Below are 22,020 nucleotides of genomic sequence, written 5' to 3' on the forward strand. Positions count from 1 at the left end.
ACTCATTCAGTGTCATATATCTCATCATACACTCATTCAGTGTCATATATCTCACCATACACTCAGTCAGTGTCATATATCTCAGCATAAACCCATTCAGTGTCATATATCTCACCATACACTCAGCCTCAGTCAGTTTCATATGTCTCAGCATAGACTCAGTCAGTGTCATATATCTCATCATACACTGAGTCAGTGTCATATATCTCACCAGAAACCCTGTCAGTTTCATATATCTCATCATACACTCATTCAGTGTCATATATCTCACCATACACTCAGCCTCAGTCAATTTCATATGTCTCAGCATAGACTCAGTCAGTGTCATATATCTCACCATACACTCAGCCTCAGTCAGTTTCATATGTCTCAGCATAGACTCAGTCAGTGTCATATATATCAGCATACAACCATGTAGTGTCATGTATCTCAGTATACAACCATTCAGTGTCATGTATCTCAGCATACACACACAGTCAGTGTCATATATCTCAGCATACACACACAATCAGTGTTATATATCTCAGCATACAACCATTCAGTGTCATATATCTCAGCATACACCCAGTCAGTGCAATTAGTCTGAAAGTATTCACTGAAGCTTCTGTTCAACTGAATAGATTCTGATGTAACCATGAGTTAGAATAAAAATTGGGTTTGAACGAATGATGCAATTTATTTGAAATGGTACGGAAGACGACCACGTGTGTTTGTTGTATACCAATCAGTAGTTTGGTAGTGAATTGAAATCGAGTTTTAAATCGTTCGACATACTTACTACCTCATTTGTGTTGCCCTATATTTCAACGTTGAAATAACAAACTTTAAAAGAAAGTCAAGTTCCTTTTTTTTTATCAAAGAAATTTTTCTGAGCAAACCGAACTATGATCGAGTCGGGATTCGAACTCAGCCCCTTGTAAGGTGGCCAAACATCCCATCCCAATCAAGTTTAAAAAAAACAACAACAAAGAAATGAGAAACATAAACCATACCGTCCTATTTGCTTGTGGCAGCGTCTAACCTTTACAATCAATTGTCTGAACTATTTGCTTGTAGCAGCGTCTAACCTTTACAATCAATTGTCTGAACTATTTGCTTCTGGCAGCGTCTAACCTTTACAATCAATTGTCTGAACTATTTGCTTCTGGCAGCGTCTAACCTTTACAATCAATTGTCTGAACTATTTGCTTGTGGCAGCGTCTAACCTTTACAATCAATTGTCTGAACTATTTGCTTCTGGCAGCGTCTAACCTTTACAATCAATTGTCTGAACTATTTGCTTGTGGCAGCGTCTAACCTTTGCAATCAATTGTCTGAACTATTTGCTTCTGGCAGCGTCTAACCTTTACAATTAATTGTCTGAACTATTTGCTTCTGGCAGCGTCTAACCTTTACAATCAATTGTCTGAACTATTTGCTTGTGGCAGCGTCTAACCTTTACAATCAATTGTCTGAACTATTTGCTTGTGGCAGCTTCTAACCTTTACAATCAATTGTCTGAACTATTTGCTTGTGGGAGCGTCTAACCTTTACAATCAATTGTCTGAACTATTTGCTTCTGGCAGCGTCTAACCTTTACAATCAATTGTCTGAACTATTTGCTTGTGGCAGCGTCTAACCTTTACAATCAATTGTCTGAACTATTTGCTTCTGGCAGCGTCTAACCTTTACAATCAATTGTCTGAACTATTTGCTTCTGGCAGCGTCTAACCTTTACAATCAATTGTCTGAACTATTTGCTTGTGGCAGCGTCTAACCTTTACAATCAATTGTCTGAACTATTTCGCTAACATCGGCTCCCAACCTAAGTCTCCCAGTTCTATACAATGAGCTTATAACTTATCTACCTTGGCTTGGTGGGGGACGAAGGGAAACAACAAATTTGAACAACTCTATCAGCTCGACTCCCAACACAGCAGACGACAAGTAGAAAAATAGGATCGAAACACGGTGATAAGGAATCAAACGTGAACCTTAGCACACGGCACTCATCGATCACTCATTACACCGCTCATCTTTTAAGACTTCATTGTTATTAAGACATCTGATTCTATCTAGCCTGACCACGTGACGTGGCGCTAAATCGAGGCAACCGATAAAGTCTAGAAGAGAAATATTCAAGATTGAAAACGGTTGATTCAGCCATTTGTTCTATTCAAAATAAAAACGAATCACCTGAAATAAATAGATTGTAACTCGAGACATCTTATGTCGTAAAACCTGTGTATAAAATGGCGTGATAGAAAAATGTCTAATGTCGTAAAAAGAAGTTCTGTCTGCGGTAATTAAATGTACAATGATTACTCCCGTGTCAACAGGATCGATCTCCTTCGATCAGTTTTAGTGTTGAAATGTTTCACCATGTGCCATTAGGCATCGGGAAAACAAACAGAAAAACAAACCATGTGATAACCTTCAACATAGAGGGCAAAGTTTGAGCTTGGGGGATGTGCTAGCTGTTAACAATGTTTTAAATAATAGATGAACAAGAGCTAACAAGATATTTAGTCATGTGTTGAGTTTAAAACACAAGCTAACAAGATATTTAGTCATGTGTTGAGTTTAAAGCACCAGCTAACAAGATATCTAGTCATGTGTTGAGTTTAAAGTACCAACTAACAAGATATTTAGTCATGTGTTGAGTTTAAAGTACCAACTAACAAGATATCTAGTCATGTGTTGAGTTTAAAGTACCAACTAACAAGATATCTAGTCATGTGTTGAGTTTAAAGCACAAGCTAACAAAAGATATAGTCATGTGTTGAGTTTAAAGTACCAACTAACAAGATATCTAGTCATGTGTTGAGTTTAAAGTACAAGCTAACAAAAGATATAGTCATGTGTTGAGTTTAAAGTACAAGCTAACAAAAGATATAGTCATGTGTTGACCTTAAATTACATGCTTTTATCTAATGAACCTTGCCAGAGCAGTAATTCTCAACTGGAATTTCATAGGGGGGGGGGGTTACTGGTGGACAGTAAAGTGTGTTGATAGTCAAAAGACAACTGGAACTGCCAACGATTGGAAATAATTTTAAGTTACTTAATGATGGTAAACTTGGGAATGAGAAGACTTCTTCTACGCAAGGAGGATCCATATCTTTAAAGAATAAATGGCTGAGACTTAAACTGCTGATTCAAAGTTTATTCATGACAGGTACAACTTTTGTTATCTCAAGAGTGAGGCAGTATTTGTTTTAACATCCAAACTTTGTTTGGCCCCAAGTTTGATCATCCTAGGTCCCATGTGACTCCAGATTATATGTGAGCCCTAGATTCTAAGGTACCCCCATGTCCTGTATGACCCCAGGCTCAACGTGACCTCAGGCTCTGTTTGACCCCAGGTTCTATATGACCTTAAACTCATGAGATAGGAAATCAACGAATGACTATTACCGTAAGCCCGGGAGACCTCTGGGAAGACATTTATTTTCTGTTGAACTCATCGGATGGTTGTTATTTACACAAGTTCAGAAAGTCTGTCGAAAATATGTGAATATTTCTACTTGATACTTTTGTAATATCCCAAAACAAAACATTCTGCGTCTTACCAGACTTCGGACATGAACAAGTCATTTTTAATAAAAGCGAAAAATCGTATTATTTTATTTAAAAATGGTTAACACAAAAGTACACATCGCTAAAAAAAATAATTCTATTCTCTTGTATACATGAAGTACCTTTGACATTTCGTATGTTTCCATCAATGTTTTGTTTTTTGTTATAAAGGTAAAACAATTTTGACAGATTTTATAATGTAGATAGTGAAACACTTCTCAAATAGTGAAACACTCTCAAATAGTGAAACACTTCTCGAATAGTGAAACATTCTCACAAAATGAAACACTCTCAAATAGTGAAACACTCTCAAATAGTGAACCTTTCTCGAATAGTGAAACATTCTCATAAAATGAAACACTCTCAAATAAATAGTAAAACACTCTCAAATAATGAAACACTCTCAAATAACTAGTAAAACACTATCAAATAATGAAACTCTCTCAAATAAATAGTAAAACACTCTCAAATAATGAAACACTCTCAAATAGTGAAACATTCTCATAAAATGAAATACTCTCAAATAGAGAAACAATCCCATAAAATGAAACTCTCAAATAGTGAAACATTCTCATAAAATGAAACACGCTCAATTCAAGCCACTCAGTGTATTTGATAGATCCAATGTTCTAATTTATTACACTTGCTGTAACAATGTAACAAACTTGATACAAATGTCTAAACAAATATTTGGTTTGGACTTAAGTATATTTTTTTTTTGTTGCGACGTTTCGAAACCATCCATTACCAAGTCTGGAGGCTTTCCGGCTTTTAGACCAACATCTGCTGACAATCAAACGAGATTTGAAGCGCTTCCCAGCACTCAGAGGCGTCATGTTACTGGTGACATAGTTGGTCAAGACTCAGTCAAGTGGTTGCTACATAGTGTGACAGAGAGTTTGTAGCCACACGTCTGATGTAGCACTTCACGTTTGGTCATCAAGGGGGTGACGTAGACATGAGTCGAATTTAGAAACTAACGGTCATCTTGACTCGAGGCTGACTGGAGCTATCAATCAAAACAAAAAAAAAAAAGAAATATTGAGCTAAAAAAAAAAAAAGGAAAAAAGAAAAAGTTTTAGGTTCCAGGTCTTCGTCAGCTGTAAATAGAGAAAATAAAAAAAAATGTATTGCCTGAATCAGTTTTGTTTGTTGTTGAAGCTTTCATTCTAATACCTGCTTAAAATGAATAAAATTCGATTGGATTCTATAAGTCTTTTGCTTTGTTTTACTTATTAGACTTCACAAGTTTGCATATACCATAAGCAGAAATGAAACTGAAGACACGGGTCTCGAAGAGTTCCCGCCATTTATCCTCGATGTCAACTAGGGACAGACTGGATGTCTCAATACGCTCTGATATTATCATACGACCCGATCAGGGACAGACTGGATGTCTAAATACTCCCTGGTATTACCATACGACCCGATCAGGGACAGACTGGATGTCTCAATACGCCCTGGTATTACCATACGACCCGATCAGGGACAGACTGGATGTCTAAATTCTCCCTGGTATTACCATACGACCCGACCAGGGACAGACTGGATGTCTAAATACCCCCTGGTATTACCATACGACCCGACCAGGGACAGAATGGATGTCTAAATACGCCCTGGTATTACCATACGACTAGACCAGGGACAGACTGGATGTCTAACTACGCCCTGGTATTACCATACGACCCGACCAGGGAAAGACTGGATGTCTAACTACGCCCTGGTATTACCATACGACCCGACAAGGGACAGACTGGATGTCTAAATACCCCCTGGTATTACCATACGACCCGACCAGGGACAGAATGGATGTCTAAATACGCCCTGGTATTACCATACGACTAGACCAGGGACAGACTGGATGTCTAATTACGCCCTGGTATTACCATACGACCCGACCAGGGAAAGACTGGATGTCTAACTACGCCCTGGTATTACCATACGACCAGACCAGGGACAGACTGGATGTCTAAATACGCCCAGACCACCAAATAGCTTGATATATGATAACGATGGGCATCCATTTGTACCTGTCCTAATCATTGGTAAAGATCGATAGTGCATGGAGCGCTAAACACTTGTATGCGCGGCTTTATTTAACTTTTGCATTGAATGCCGTATCACAAACTAAGAGATTAGAGACAAGGTTACTGCAGTGATTTGACCCCCACGATGACCTGTTAACTATTGTAATGTTCAGGGAACAGTATCAGGAAAAAGAAGAAGAGGCAGTCAGAGCAATTGGAAGACAACATTAAAAAAATGGACGGGCCTGCCATTGAAATAAGTTCTATCCAAGGCAAAAGACAGAGAGAAATGAAGAAAAACGGTCGACAAATCTTGTGTGGTGCTGTGCTGGTTCAACGAACTAAGGGATAGGTGAAGGTGAAACTATCTCGATGCAAATGGAACAACCTTAATGACTTTGAATGACCTAATTATGACCCCACCATGTTCACACTGACGTAGATTCTAAAGCACATTATGAAATAAGACGCTTAATGTTGTCATGGATACTATCTCACCACAAGTATGGGATACAAAAAAAGGCAATTAAAATAATTACGGAAACTAGCTAGTATCACGCTGTAAAGTCTGTAAAAGATTTCTAAATGGTAAATGTGCCAGTCGTGGCTTTCTATAAGCCCCTTTAGAAAGAGATTATTATAAAATCTATTACTGCATTACGGGCCATACTTCATTTCCAAGCGACCCTACCAAATAAAAAAAAACACCTTCTAAAACTTATATACCAAATTCTAAATTTTATCGACGCATAGGATTTCCTTTATTGAGACCCGATCTCTATAACTGACTCCTAAAATCTGTCTTAGCCATTTTTGTTGAGCTACATTTAGTCTTTTTCAATTTCGGCAGATGATTATTCACTGCAGTTTATTAATGCAACCCAGCCTCTGGTAGAAATGTGTAGCCTCTCTTGGCTACGCTCTTGGGATTAGGTGACTGTAGTTTGCTTTAGATTTTATATCGAAAAGGGAAGTTTTATCGTCAAAATCATTTGGGGGGGGGGTTCAAACTAAAAAATCTGTGGAGTTTGTTTTTTTTAAATTCAAAACCCTATTAGCTACGCCCATAGAATTTAACGACTGTAGTTTGCTTTAGAATAAAATTGAAATGAGAGGTTTCAACCTCAAAACTCTCTGTATGGGAGTATTTAAACTCAAAAACATCGGGAGGGGTTTTAAACTTTAAAAAAGCCCTCTGGAGGAAAGGGGTTTAAACTCATTGGCTTGGCTACGCTCATAAAATTTTGAGTGTGTAATTTACATTTTTTTTATATTGAAGAGGTATTTTATAGCTTGAAACCCCACTGAAGGGGGTTTAAACTTATAACCCCCTATGGCTATGATCATAGCGTTTTGAGTGTGTAATTTGCTTTTTTTATATTTAAGAGGTATTTCTTTTTTAGCTTCAAACCCCGCAGGAGGGGTGTTTAAACTCAAAACCCCCTTTCGCTACGATCATAGCATTTTTAGTGTATAAATTGTTTGTTTTTTTTAATATACAAGAGGTATTTTTTAGCTTCAAACCTTGCTGAAAGGGGGTTTAAACTCAAAAGCCCTTTGGCTACGCTAAAAGAATTTTGAGTGTGGAATTTGCTTTTTTATATTGAAGAAGTGTTTTTTAGCTATAAAACCCCGTGGAGGGGGTTTTTAAACACAAAACCCCTCTTGGCTACGCTCATAGAATCTGGTGACTGGTGTTTGGATAGTCTTATATTGAAGAGGGAGGGGGGTTTTAAAATTAAAATCTTCCTTAGCTTTGCTCTTGGAATTTGGGGATTGGCGTTTGCATTCTTTTTTTTTTTTTGGTTTTGTTTTATAGAAGAGTGGGATTTGACCGCAAACCCCCCTGGTAGGGTGTTTTAAACTGAACACCCCCTTGTCTGCTCTGGGGCAAGTGATGGCTTAGTATTACAATCTCTTCTAAAATAAATAGAATCAAAGCAAAAAATCAGTCACTTAACCGAATTCAAATGAAACAAAATTATTTTCTTCTCATTCCCAGACACGACGTTGTCCCTGGTGTAAGAAAAAGAAAATTAGAATAACATATACGAATACATTTAAAAAATAAACAAACACATATACGTGTACATTTTAAATAACAAAAACAAAGCTAATATTTATTGTAATTGTATCAATAAGTTTGCAACCGGTCATATTAATATACATATGATTGACCAATAAGGTAATACATCTGTGCGATAAGAAATATTTTTACCGATTGTTGTCGCTCTTACCTTTCTCAATATGCTATGATCCTTTCACTTTTAAGGGGCCAGTTGTGAAATGGGGGGGGGAAGAAGGGGGTATCTTGGTGAATGTTAACAGGATCGTTTTTTAAATGCATTTACAAAAATGTTCACTATGGGACCAAGATACCTGTGTGTAGTCGCTGAATGAGCTTTCTATGTTGTGTCTGTTGTATTTATGTGTATGTTTCTGTTGTGTTGTCCTTTATATGAGAAAAGAGTCCTTGTAATCACAACAAATTTCCATAAGGATCAATAAAGCAGTCTTAGTCTTAGTCTTGAAGAGTCCTCAAGGAGACTAATTCACCATAAATCCTAATTGTATCTTAGGTGTTCGCAATGTCGTAGGTTGCGTTAAGCATAATGCACATGATCTTATTATTTTTTATTCAAAGTAAGAAGTCAATGTACTGTTTTAAAGAGCTGTGTAGAAATAGAAGGCAAAAAGTGATAGGGAAGTAGAATAGTTAACAAAAATGAAATGTACGTGTCAATGATTTATATTAAATGTCATAACAATTAGTTGACTTAAGCTAATCTTTATATTCCACCCAGGCAGTGTCTGTTTTTTTAATTCAACTCTGGCTACCGAGAGAACTTCAGAGCAGTTTTTAATTTTACTAAAGATAATTTCATAACAGGCATTTTTGTTAGGGACGATATATTCAGAAGAATTAGTGAAAGTTTTGGATACATATAAATAATTCTTTCGAGTCTGGAAAACAAAAATGTGATATGAAATATTCTCGTGAGTTAGAACAATTTTGTAAAAGTGAAACTAGACTGCTCATGGTTTCCATTCATCTGAGTATGGTGAGGTCACCACCGTGGCGCCATCACGTCAGTTCACCAATGTAGGGGACACAGAAGATGAAACAATGGCAGATCAAGTTGTCCAGAAAGAAACTGACCACACTCTTCCTCCGCTACTCAGTCCTGGTCAGTGTGGTATTGGGTCTCTCGGAGTTTGTGGATGGTCAGACTCAACACTGTAAGTAATGAACATAGTGTCTCTTTTTCATCTCTCTTCTTCTCTCAATCTTTCTCTCTCCATCGTTCTCTCTTTGTAAATCTCTGTATATCATTCCCACCTCTTTCAATTCTTTCTATTTCTCTAGCTCCAATCTATCTCTATCTATCTATCTATCTATCTATCTATCTATCTATCTATCTATCTATCTATCTATCTATCTATCTATCTATCTATCTATCTATCTATCTATATATATATATATATATATATATATATATATCAATCTATTTATCTATCTATCTATCTATTTATCTATCTTTCTATCTATCTATCTATCTATCTATCTATCTATCTATCTATCTATCTATCTATCTATCTATCTATCTATCTATCTATCTATCTATCTATCTATCTATCTATCTATCTATCTATCTATCTATCTGTTTATCTATCTATCTATCTATCTATCTATCTATCTATCTATCTATATATCTATCTATCTATCTATCTATCTATCTATCTATCTATCTATCTATCTATCTGTTTATCTATCTATCTATCTATCTATATCTATCTATCTATCTATCTATCTATCTATCTATCTATCTATCTATCTATCTATCTATCTATCTATCTATCTATCTATCTATCTATCTATCTATCTATATGTTTATCTATCTATCTATCTAGCTATCTATCTGTTTATCTATCTATCTATCTATCTATCTATCTATCTATCTATCTATCTATCTATCTATCTATCTATCTGTTTATCTATCAGTATGACATTCTGTCCATCCCCAATCTTCTTTACTCTCCGTCTCTCTTTCCTCTCTACGTGTTTTCGTATTTAATAATGGAACATGGACAACACATGAACACGAAGACAGAGACACATAATGGAACATGGACAACACATGAACATGAAGACAAAGACTCATAATGGAACATGGACAACACATGAACACAAAGACAGAGACAAATAATGGAACATGGACAACACATGAACATGAAGACAAAGACACATAATGGAACATGGACAACACATAAACACAAAGACAGAGACAAATAATGTAACATGGACAACACATGAACATGAAGACAAAGACACATAATGGAACATGGACAACACATGAACACAAAGACAGAGACAAATAATGGAACATGGACAACACATGAACATGAAGACAAAGACACATAATGGAACATGGACAACACATGAACACAAAGACAGAGACAAATAATGGAACATGGACAACACATGAACATGAAGACAAAGACACATAATGGAACATGGACAACACATGAACATGAAGACAAAGACACATAATGGAACATGGACAACACATGAACATGAAGACAAAGACACATAATGGAACATGGACAACACATGAACATGAAGACAAAGACACATAATGGAACATGGACAACACATGAACATGAAGACAAAGACACATAATGGAACATGGACAACACATGAACACAAAGACAGAGACAAATAATGGAACATGGACAACACATGAACATGAAGACAAAGACACATAATGGAACATGGACAACACATGAACATGAAGACAAAGACACATAATGGAACATGGACAACACATGAACACAAAGACAGAGACAAATAATGGAACATGGACAACACATGAACATGAAGACAAAGACACATAATGGAACATGGACAACACATAAACACAAAGACAGAGACACATAATGGAACATGGACAACACATGAACACAAAGACAGAGACACATAATGGAACATGGACAACACATGAACACAAAGACAGAGACACATAATGCAACATGGACAACACATGAACACAAAGACAGAGACACATAATGAAACATGGACAACACATGAACAAGAAGACAGAGACACATAATGGAACATGGACAACACATGAACACAAAGACAGAGACACATAATGGAACATGGACAACACATGAACACAAAGACCGAGACACATAATGGAACATGGACAACACATGAACACAAAGACAGAACACATAATGGAATATGGACAACACATGAACACAAAGACAGAGACACATAATGGAACATGGACAACACATGAACACGAAGACAGAGACACATAATGGAACATGGACAACACATGAACACGAAGACAGAACACATAATGGAATATGGACAACACATGAACACAAAGACAGAGACACATAATGGAACATGGACAACACATGAACACGAAGACAGAGACACATAATGGAACATGGACAACACATGAACACGAAGACAGAGACACATAATGGAACATGGACAACACATGAACACGAAGACAGAGACACATAATGGAACATGGACAACACATGAACACGAAGACAGAGACACATAATGGAACATGGACAACACATGAACACAAAGACAGAGACACATAATGGAACATGGACAACACATGAACACAAAGACAGAGACACATAATGGAACATGGACAACACATGAACACAAAGACAAAGACACATAATGGAACATGGACAACACATGAACACAAAGACAGAGACACATAATGGAACATGGACAACACACAAACACAAAGACAGAGACACATAATGGAACATGGACAACACATGAACATGAAGACAGAGACACATACAATGTCCAAGGAGAAATGTCTTACGTAGAGACGTTCATTATCTTATACTATCTTCCATTCACTGTAACCTATATACCATGTTCCTCTAGAAGCCTACGAGAGGGTGGCAGGTGTAGACTGTTTATAAATGTCAAGATAATTTCATGTTTATTAATGAGCCTCTCAAATGGAGAGTATTTTATTGGCTTATGAAAGATAGTATGCGTGGGTGAATGTGTGCGAGCAATGGTGTACGAGTGTATATAATGAGTGTATGTGTGTGTGTGTGTGTTCTCTGTATGCTGTGAAAGGCAGATCGCCAGGGAGTCTGTGAATCACGATGTAATTGACTTTCTAAACATAATTATAACTTGGTAGAAAAGTAAAAATGTAAGGCTCATTACAGTTTGTTATTCGGGTCTTGTCACTGAAATGTATAGAGCAGAGTTACTTGTATATAGCATGAGCTAGAGAAAGACAGAGAACAAGATACAGAGAAGAGAAAGAGAGACAGAAAGCAGAGCAAGAGAGAAGCAGGCAGAGAAAAAAAAAGATGGAGACAGGGAAAGAGAGATAGAGACACACATGAACAAAGGGAGAGAAAGAGGAAACACAAAGATAAATATGAGAATGAGAATGAGAAAGGAATGAAGATAAAGAAAAAGAAGAAAAAAATAAGAAGAATATATTATAGACTTTTAATTAGATTGGATCATTGTTTTAAAAATGTTCCTTCCGATTTAAAATGACTCCGACTGGACGACGTGGTATTACATCGGACATTTACAAAATTAAAATATTTCGGCATTAATGGTCCATTGCATCAGTGGATGAAAGATTTTCTGATAGGGAGAGAACAAACTGTAATAGTAAATGGCTCTAAATCAACACCGATAACAGGTGTACCTCTAGGAACAGTCTTGGGTCCACTACTATTTTTAATTTACATAAATGATTTACCAAATTGAATTACTTCAGGAACAAAAGTCAGATTGTTTGCAGACGATTGCATAATATATAGAACAATAAAAACAACACAAGACACAGATATTTTACAAAGAGAATTAGATATATTACAGAAATGGGAATCAAATTGGAGCATGTCTTTCCACCCAAAAAAATGTCAGTTGTAAAGAGTAACAAAAGAACTAAAACAAATTAATTCCACTTATCTTATTCATGGCAAACCAGTAACACAGACTAAAAACGCAAAATACCTAGGTGTTATTATAAATAAAAAACTGTCATGGAATCCACATATTGATGAAACTATAAAAAAATCAAACAAAGCATTAGGGTTTATTAAAAGAAATTTCTATAAATCAAATAAGAATATAAAACTAAAATGTTATTTAACTATGTTATTTATGTTATTTTTCACTATGGAAAATAGTTAGAGAATACGGTATACCAGAAAAATTCGTCCAGATCCTACGACACCTTTACAGTCAGTCTAGTTGCTGCATTAAAACAGAAGAGGGAACAACAGAGTTTTTTACAATCGAGACAGGTGTGAGACAGGGGTGCATCTTATCTCCCTTCCTTTTCCTCCTAGCCATCGACTACATAATGAGGAGAGCAATGAACCAGACTGCCTTTGGTATTCCATGGCATGAACAACTCCGATTGACGGACTTGGACTTTGCTGATGATGTTGCACTACTCGGGGCTACAAATAAATGCATTCAAGAAATGACGGAGAGCCTAGACAGAGAGGCACCCAAAATTGGCCTCCGCATAAACTTGGATAAGACTAAAATTATGCGAGTGGGATATAAGGCAAAGGGTGTCCCCGTCAGACTTGGCGAGTCAAAGCTTGAAGAGCTGGACAAGTTCACGTACCTTGGCAGCATCATAACAAATGATGGAGATGCTTACCATGATGTAGCGTGCCGAATAGGAAAGGCAGGGAGCATTTTCCAAAGGCTGCAGCCTATTTGGACTAGCCAAGCCATTGGACTCGAGACAAAAATACACCTTCTCAACACAATCGTCATTCCAACTGCTACATATGCATGTGAGACGTGGAAGTCATCTGTCAAAATTGAGAAAAGACTAAATGTGGCTCAACAGAGATGGCTGAGACGGATTTTAGGAGTCAGTTACACAGACCGGATCTCAAACAAGGAAATCCTTTGCCGAACTGGGAGTCGAACACTTAGTGAGGTTGTGACTGAGCGTCGCATGAGGTTTGCGGGACATGTTCTACGTCAAAATGAATTACGCACACCAAGAGTTGCGATAACATGGAAGCCAAAACGAGGAAAGCGCAAACAGGGACGTCCTCGTATTACCTGGCGACACACCTTCATGGAGGACCTCAGAACAGTGGACACCAGATGGGAAGAGGCTTCAGACATTGCCAGTGACAGATCATTATGGAGACAGCTTGCCGCCCAATGCGCCGAACGGCGCGGGAGGACCTAAGTCTAAGTCTAAGTAAGTTATTTAACCTTGGTTAGGCCAATAATAGAATATGCATCCTCCGTTTGGGATCCCTCAACTCAAGAAAACATTAAGAAACTGGAACAGACACAAAATAGAGCAGTGAGATTCATAACAAACGAATATTCACATTTGACTATAGTAACACCTTTAGTAAAATCACTAAATTTAGAAAGCCTTCAGGACAGAAGACTCAAAAGTAAAGTAGCAATTATACATAAAACACTGAACCATAATCTTCAAAAACAAAAACAAAATTTAATAAAATTGTGAAAGTCACAAAGATAAAGGTACATTCCTCGTCCCATATGCTAGGACAAATTTGTACAAATACTCCTTCTTCCCTAGTGCTATTAGAGCATGGAATGGGTTGTCTGAGCTAGCCAGGAAAACCAGTGACATGGCAGAATTTAAGTCATTGGTTAATATGCATGACTAAATGCATGACGCGTAGGAAGTAATCATCTTCTTTTTTGAAGTAACGTCTGTATTATATAAGATAAGATAAGAATGGGCTTCGAACCCGGGACCATCCAGACGACAGTCTGAAGTGCATACCACAGAATCAGGTAGCCGATTGATTTTTTTTGACAATAGTAAAACATCGTTTTCATATCTAGACAAACATCCGGCTCATTGTCCCATATCTAGACAAACATTCGGCTCCTTGTCTCATATCTAGACAAACATTCGGCTCCTTGTCCCATATCTAGACAAACCTCCGGATAGAAACAGTGAATTCTTTCCTAAAATGACTAAACCCAAAAATTGTCACAGTGAAATGAAAATAAACAACGACAATTATCTAGATCTGTGCATTCATAAAACATAGATAAACCCAGGGTACTAAACAATGAAGTAACAATAGTAACAACAAGTATGTTCGTAACATTGTCCTTCAAGTAAAACCAGTGCTTTGAACAATGAAGTAACATTAGTAACAACAAGTATGTTCGTAACATTGTCCTTCAAGTAAAACCAGTGCTTTGAACAATGAAGTAACATTAGTAACAACAAGTATGTTCGTAACATTGTCCTTCAAGTAAAACAAGTGCTTTGAACAACAAAGTAAGAGCATGCACTAAGTACCTCGGACAAAAGTGGGCGTGTAAAAGTGCGTTGCCTTCAGAGATGTAAACCAATCTAGAAACTTGATTCCAGCTGGTCTACAACTTATATTTAAGAAAATAATATTAGAGAGTATTAACACAAAGAATTGTCTAGTTCTTATTTCAAGTACAGTAGTTTATGTTTGATCATGTTTGCAGAATGCGTTTTTTAGTTTCACTGAAAAGGTAAGGGTAAAATATATTTAATATAGGTAGAAAGGTACCACTTGATGCAAAGTGCGGCCCGCAACAAGCGCACATTGCTAGCTACGCCTCTGCTCCAAAAGTTGTTGTTTTTTTTAAATACAAGTAGTTTTCGAAATCATGCTTTTTTCCCCTGGGTTTTAACTTTGACACCTTAGCTTCAGAGAGTATAAACATGGCACAGTTTCAGCTTGTAATCTGGGCGGTGGGGGAAGAGAAAATCGCCATAAATATAATTCCGGTCATGATTGCCTGTAAATTGGATTTTTTTCCATAACCCCGAGCGGCTTCAATTTACGACTTCATCACCTTCTAGCTAATCCAGTTCAATAGCCTGGCTTGTAGATCTAGCTTCAAGCAAGGTGAAATGCAAGCAAGTAAAGATTTGAGGGTATATACTACACAAGTACTGTAGAGCTAGCAACAGTTCCGGATTCACGATACGGCAAGAATGTACAGCTGTTCAGGGACTAAAACCATCTTAGTGAGCCTCCACATTTGATATATATATATATATATATACAGGGCTTTTTTTGTGACGGTAAGCACTGGTCGGAACCTTTTTAAATGTGGGGAAAAAATGATGACTTTTCTTGTATGTCAACGTATATTATTTATTTATTAGTAGCTAAAAGTTAGGCAATCCATCACCGAGTACCAGCACCCAGTTTTTTTGTTACAGAAGAAGCACTATATATAATAAGGATTATGTGATATATATGTATAATGTCTATATATATATATATATATATATAGAGAGAGAGAGAGAGAGAGAGAGAGATTGATCGCTCCCTCCAAATTTCTGTCCTCCGCTTTCACCGAGTCCTTGATTTGACCCCCTTTGCTTTTTCACTACTTAGGAATTTTACTTTCGTGTTTTATTACGACCACTGTCAACGTCAGTTAGTTCCGGTCAGCTCAACAAATGTCATTCGACCATCAGTTTCTTATCTCCCTTTGGGAAATTGATTGCCTTAGATGTCACACAAACTTCAAAACAAACAAAATTTAAAAAAATACTTTTTACAAAGCTAATTTCAACTCACTGTGTCTGTCTATCCGTATGTCTGTCTGGTAAAAAGTTTTAACATGTTTTTACTCCCATTTCCCATTCTTGAAAGAAGTTAAAACTTTGCACAATCTTTCATTGAACCTGACAAAACATTAATCAATCAAAAGAATTAAACTATCAGTTAATTAATTGTTGGTGATTGATTATTTTGTTTGATTTCGAAATAAGGAGAATAAATGCTTCTTAATGGTTATTCTTGCCCTGGATGTTACATAATATGTAGGTCACAGCTGGGATTGCGTAGCCACGAGAAATATTACTTTCCTCATTAATCTTCGGAATGGAAGACAAGCCTTATTATATTATCATAAAAATAATAATCTTTATTGTCCGTACGGAAATTAGTCTTACAATTTGTGCATTAAACCAAACAAAAAACATTATAACTATAAGAAACCAAAGTATACATTTACACCAGACTGACTCTTAATTTGCTATCACTGCCGATATATCAAATACGCAAATTCACGACAGTAACTAAGAGTGTTTTGTAATCAATTAAACGAAATAATAATGTTATAAGTAAAGCGAATGCGTGAATGTAAAAATAGTATGAATGAAGCTATCAAAATAGCTAATCGACCTAACTCGATTTTTTCAAATAAAAACATTTGCTTGTATGCCTACATATATTTCATTAAAATTTGAAATTAATAAACTTAATGTTATATGTTCATGTGTTTAAGTATAAAGTAGATCTTGAGTTACACCATAAAAATCTATAGGTCTGTGAATTGATCAATAGCGAATACAATTTTTTTCCGGTTTCCAGTCTAAATATAATAGATAAGTCTATGGTCTGTCCATTATCAATATTTTCATCTTCTTTCTGATTACTGTCTTTCTGTCGGTCGTCTGTCTAGTATGTTTGTCTTATGAATCACAGACGGTCCTTCAAAAGAGAAGTTATTTACGTCCGTTGCGTATTCTCGTGTCTTGGAGTGCGTGCTAGAATTGTTTAGTATTAGGGACCTAGTGATAGCGAGCCTAGTGTTCGGTCTGTCTGTCTTACTATCTGTCTGTCATTCCATCGTCTGTATGTCTTCTATCTGTCTGTCTATCGTCTGCAGGTCTTCAGTCTGTCAGTTCATGGTCTGTATGTCTTTTATCTGTCTATCTGTCTTTCTATCTGTCTGTCAGTCGTTCGTCTGTATGTCTTCTATCTAGATGTCTGTCTGTCTGTCAATGGTCTGTATGTCTTCTTATCTGTCTATCTGTCTGTCGATCGTCTGTATGTCTTCTATCTGTCTGCTTATCTGTCTATCTATTTGTCTGTCTATCGTCTGTATGTCTTCTATCAGTCTGTCTATTTGTCTATCAGTCAACCGTCTGTATGTCTTCTATCTGTCTATCTATTTGTCTATCTATCGTCTGTATGTCTTCTATCTGTCTATCTATCTGTCTGTCTATCGTCTGTAGGTCTTCTATCTAGATGTCTGTCTGTCTGTCTGTCAATAATCTGTATGTCTTCTATCTGTCTGTCTATATGTCTGTCTGACAATCGTCTGTATGTCTTCTATCTGTCTATCTGTCTGTCAATCGTCTGTATGTCTTCTATCAGTCTATCTGTCTGTCAATCGTCTTTATGTCTTCTATCTGTCTGTCTATCTGTCTGTCTATCTGTCTGTCAATCGTCTGTATGTCTTCTATCTGTCTGCCTATCTGTTTGTCAGTCGTTCGTCTGTATGTTTTCTATCTGTCTGTCTATATGTCTGTCTGACAATCGTCTGTATGTCTTCTATCTGTCTGTCTGTCTGTCAATCGTCTGGATGTCTTCTATCTGTCTGTCTATCTATTTGTCTGTCTATCGTCTGTATGTCTTCTATCTGTCTGTCTATCTGTCTGTCAGTCGTTCGTCTGTATGTTTTCTATTTGTTCATCGTCTGTATGTCTTCTATCAGTCTGTCTGTAAATCGTCTGTATGTCTTCCATCTGTCTGTCTATCGTCTGTATGTGTTCTATCTGTCTGTCTATCTGTCTGTCTATCGTCTGTATGTCTTCTATCTGACTGTCTTTTTGTTGTCTATCTGTCTACTATCTGTCATTTATTTGTCTGTCTGTCTGGTCATCACTTGTGTCTATCGTCAGGGTCTGTCTTTTCTTTCTTCACTGTCCTAAAATTCTTTCTGCCCTAAGTCTGAATAATGTTGTTGTGTATTTGTTTGAGGTCCATGCTTCTGCGCTGTCTGAATCTGGACTCTGTTTTGTCTTATGATTGCTACGTATAATTGAGAGATGTCGTTGTAGTATACGGGTGGTGAATGTCGGTGTTGCCCATCCCCCCTACACTTGACATCAATGTTCGGACTCAAATAGATTCGCGAGAACCTCCGAGAAAACGTTCATGCAATTTGAATTCTTCAAATTAACATTCCCATTCTTCTCTGCCCAACCCTATGGTTAGTCACTTAGTGCGCTAAATAGGCCTACCGAAAACTTTCTAGATATATTGAGTAGTAGGCCTATTATAGTAATAGCATCTAAATGTACCTTAACTCATACTAAATCTTTCCCAAGAACATGGATTTAATCATTGTCGTAAACAGGAAATTACACAAACTACATGCTGGGCTAATATATTAGCCTATATTGGCTAAGAAAATAAGTTATAAAACTTTGCATTTATAGATTGAAGTCACAAATTGATTTGTGCACACTTACCTCTGAAAACTCTTCGATGACAATTGAGTTTCCATTCATCATTTGGTGTAAAAGTGGTGATTAAAATCTTTAGTGATGGTTTCTTTCTATAGTAAACTATTTCACGGGAAGTCATTCTACCAACATTACCCTGCAACCAAGGATGCCTCGGTGTACGGGACTTATTTAATTGAAAAATATTAGGCGTGGTGCGCACAGTTGGCAGTCCTGTATATATATAGTCTATAAAAAAATCTATAGGTCTGTGAATTGATCAATAGCGAATAAGAATTTTTTTCCGGTTTCCAGTCTAAATATAATAGATAAGTCTATGGTCTGTCCATTATCAATATTTTCATCTTCTTTCTGATTACTGTCTTTCTGTCGGTCGTCTGTCTAGTATGTTTGTCTTATGAATCACAGACGGTCCTTCAAAAGAGAAGTTATTTACGTCCGTTGCGTATTCTCGTGTCTTGGAGTGCGTGCTAGAATTGTTTAGTATTAGGGGCCTAGTGATTGCGAGCCTAGTGTTCGGTCTGTCTGTCTTACTATCTGTCTGTCAGTCCATCGTCTGTATGTCTTCTATCTGTCTATCTATCTGTCTGTCTATCGTCTGTAGGTCTTCTGTCTGTCAGTTCTTGGTCTGTATGTCTTTTATCTGTCTTTCTGTCTGTCACTCGTTCGTCTGTATGTCTTCTATCTAGATGTCTGTCTGTCTGTCTGTCAATAATCTGTATGTCTTCTATCTGTCTGTCTATCTGTCTGTCTGTCAATAATCTGTATGTCTTCTATCTGTCTGTCTATATGTCTGTCTGACAATCGTCTGTATGTCTTCTATCTGTCTGTCTGTCTGTCTGTCTGTCTGTCTGTCAATCGTCTGTATGTCTTCTATCTGTCTATCTATTTGTCTATCTATCGTATGTATGTCTTCTATCTGTCTGTCTGTCTGTCAATCGTCTGTATGTCTTCTATCTGTCTGTCTATCTGTCTGTCTATCTGTCAATAATCTGTATGTCTTCTATCTGTCTGTCTTTATGTTTGTCTGACAATCGTCTGTATGTCTTCTATCTGTCTGTCTGTCTGTCTGTCAATCGTCTGTATGTCTTCTATCAGTCTATCTGTCTGTCAATAGTCTTTATGTCTTCTATCTGTCTATCTGTCTGTCTATCTGTCTGTCAATCGTCTGTATGTCTTCTATCTGTCTGCCTATCTGTTTGTCAGTCGTTCGTCTGTATGTTTCCTATCTGTCTGTTCATCGTCTGTAAGCCTTCTATCTGTATGTCTGTCAATCGTCTGGATGTCTTCTATCTGTCTGTCTATCTATTTGTCTGTCTTTCGTCTGTATGTCTTCTATCTGTCTGTCTATTTGTCTGTCAGTCAATCGTCTGTATGCCTTCTATCTGTCTGTCTATCTGTCTGTCAGTCGTTCGTCTGTATGTTTTCTATTTGTTCATCGTCTGTATGTCTTCTATCTGTCTGTCTATCTGTCTGTCAGTCGTTCGTCTGTATGTTTTCTATTTGTTCATCGTCTGTATGTCTTCTATCTGTTTGTCTATCTGTCTGTTAGTCGTTCGTCTGTATGTTTTCTATTTGTTCATCGTCTGTATGTCTTCTATCAGTCTGTCTGTAAATCGTCTGTATGTCTTCCATCTGTCTGTCTATCTATTTGTCTATCTATCGTCTGTATGTGTTCTATCTGTCTGTCTATCTGTCTGTCTATCGTCTGTATGTCTTCTATCTGACTGTCTTTTTATTGTCTATCTGTCTACTATCTGTCATTTATTTGTCTGTCTGTCTGGTCATCACTTGTGTCTATCGTCAGGGTCTGTCTTTTCTTTCTTCACTGTCCTAAAATTCTTTCTGCCCTAAGTCTGAATAATGTTGTTGTGTATTTGTTTGACGTCCATGCTTCTGCGCTGTGTGAATCTGGAACCTGTTTTGTCTTATGATTGCTACGTATATTTGAGAGATGTCGTTGTAGTATACGGGTGGTGAATGTCAGTGTTGCCCATCCCCCCTACACTTGACATCAATGTTCGGACTTAAATAGATTCGCGAGAACCTCCGAGAAAACGTTCATGCAATTTGAATTCTTCAAATTAACATTCCCATTCTTCTCTGCCCAACCCTATGGTTAGTCACTTAGTGCGCTAAATAGGCCTACCGAAAACTTTCTAGATATATTGAGTAGTAGGCCTATTATAGTAATAGCATCTAAATGTACCTTAACTCATACTAAATCTTTCCCAAGAACATGGATTTAATCAATGTCGTAAACAGGAAATTACACAAACTACATGCTGGGCTAATATATTAGCCTATATTGGCTAAGAAAATAAGTTATAAAACTTTACATTTATAGATTGAAGTCACAAATTGATTTGTGCACACTTACCTCTGAAAACTCTTCGATGACAATTGAGTTTCCATTCATCATTTGGTGTAAAAGTGGTAATTAAAATCTTTAGTGATGGTTTCTTTCTATAGTAAACTATTTCACGGGAAGTCATTCTACCAACATTACCCTGCAACCAAGGATGCCTCGGTGTACGGGACTTATTTACTTGAAAAAAATATAGTCGTTGTACGCACAGTTGGCAGTCCTGTATATATATAGTCTATGAGTTAGACATAGATCTAGATCTAGACTAATCTAAAGTTAAATATTAGTTTGGAGAGTTCATTCTGCGCATGCATGACCATTTTTAGTACGCGATTCATAAATGAATATATCTCAACACGGCTTTGCAGCTTTAGCGTTCTATTATCTGAAAAACGCTTTAGAAAAACAAATTTGAATGTTAATTTGATTAAAAAATGAAATGAATGGACTATAATTAGTATGTTCATGTATTTAATTATAAAACTCTCTTTGCGAAGAGAAGTTGTATCATTTTAGAGTGGAATTAGAGTTTTAGACCTAGGAATAGAGAGATGTGTTATTGTGTAACATTTTGCATAATGTCTAATAAAAGAATGTTCGTCAGGAATTCTAAATTCGCAGATATAAGGAACGAATTTATGTAAAAATGCATTTGAAACACACATTTGAGCTTAATTTTATTAAATAATGAAATCAATACACTATATTTTGTACTTTCATGTGTCAAAGTAAAAAAAAAAATCTGCGCAAAGTGTCGTTTCTA

General features: G+C 36.7%; 1 protein-coding gene and 1 long non-coding RNA gene across 2 annotated transcripts in view; one reads left to right on the top strand and one right to left on the bottom strand.

Annotated features, from left to right (window-relative positions):
• LOC106054161 (uncharacterized) overlaps positions 1–22,020 on the top strand; it is a 162,545-nt gene that overhangs the window by 41,989 nt on the left and 98,536 nt on the right. Inside the window, exon 2 of the mRNA XM_056036285.1 lies at positions 8,390–8,825. Within this exon, the coding sequence (XP_055892260.1) occupies positions 8,705–8,825 (121 nt within the window). The 5' untranslated portion in view covers positions 8,390–8,704. The remainder of the gene's footprint in view (positions 1–8,389; positions 8,826–22,020) is intronic.
• On the bottom strand, positions 4,170–21,133 carry LOC106051116 (uncharacterized). The gene is made up of 2 exons (XR_008779012.1): positions 18,896–21,133; positions 4,170–4,567 (listed from the first exon to the last, which is right to left on the bottom strand). It is a non-coding gene; the product is annotated as an uncharacterized LOC106051116 (long non-coding RNA).

The sequence above is a fragment of the Biomphalaria glabrata genome, chromosome 7 (assembly GCF_947242115.1).
Source record: "Biomphalaria glabrata chromosome 7, xgBioGlab47.1, whole genome shotgun sequence".
Classification (NCBI taxonomy): domain Eukaryota; kingdom Metazoa; phylum Mollusca; class Gastropoda; family Planorbidae; genus Biomphalaria; species Biomphalaria glabrata.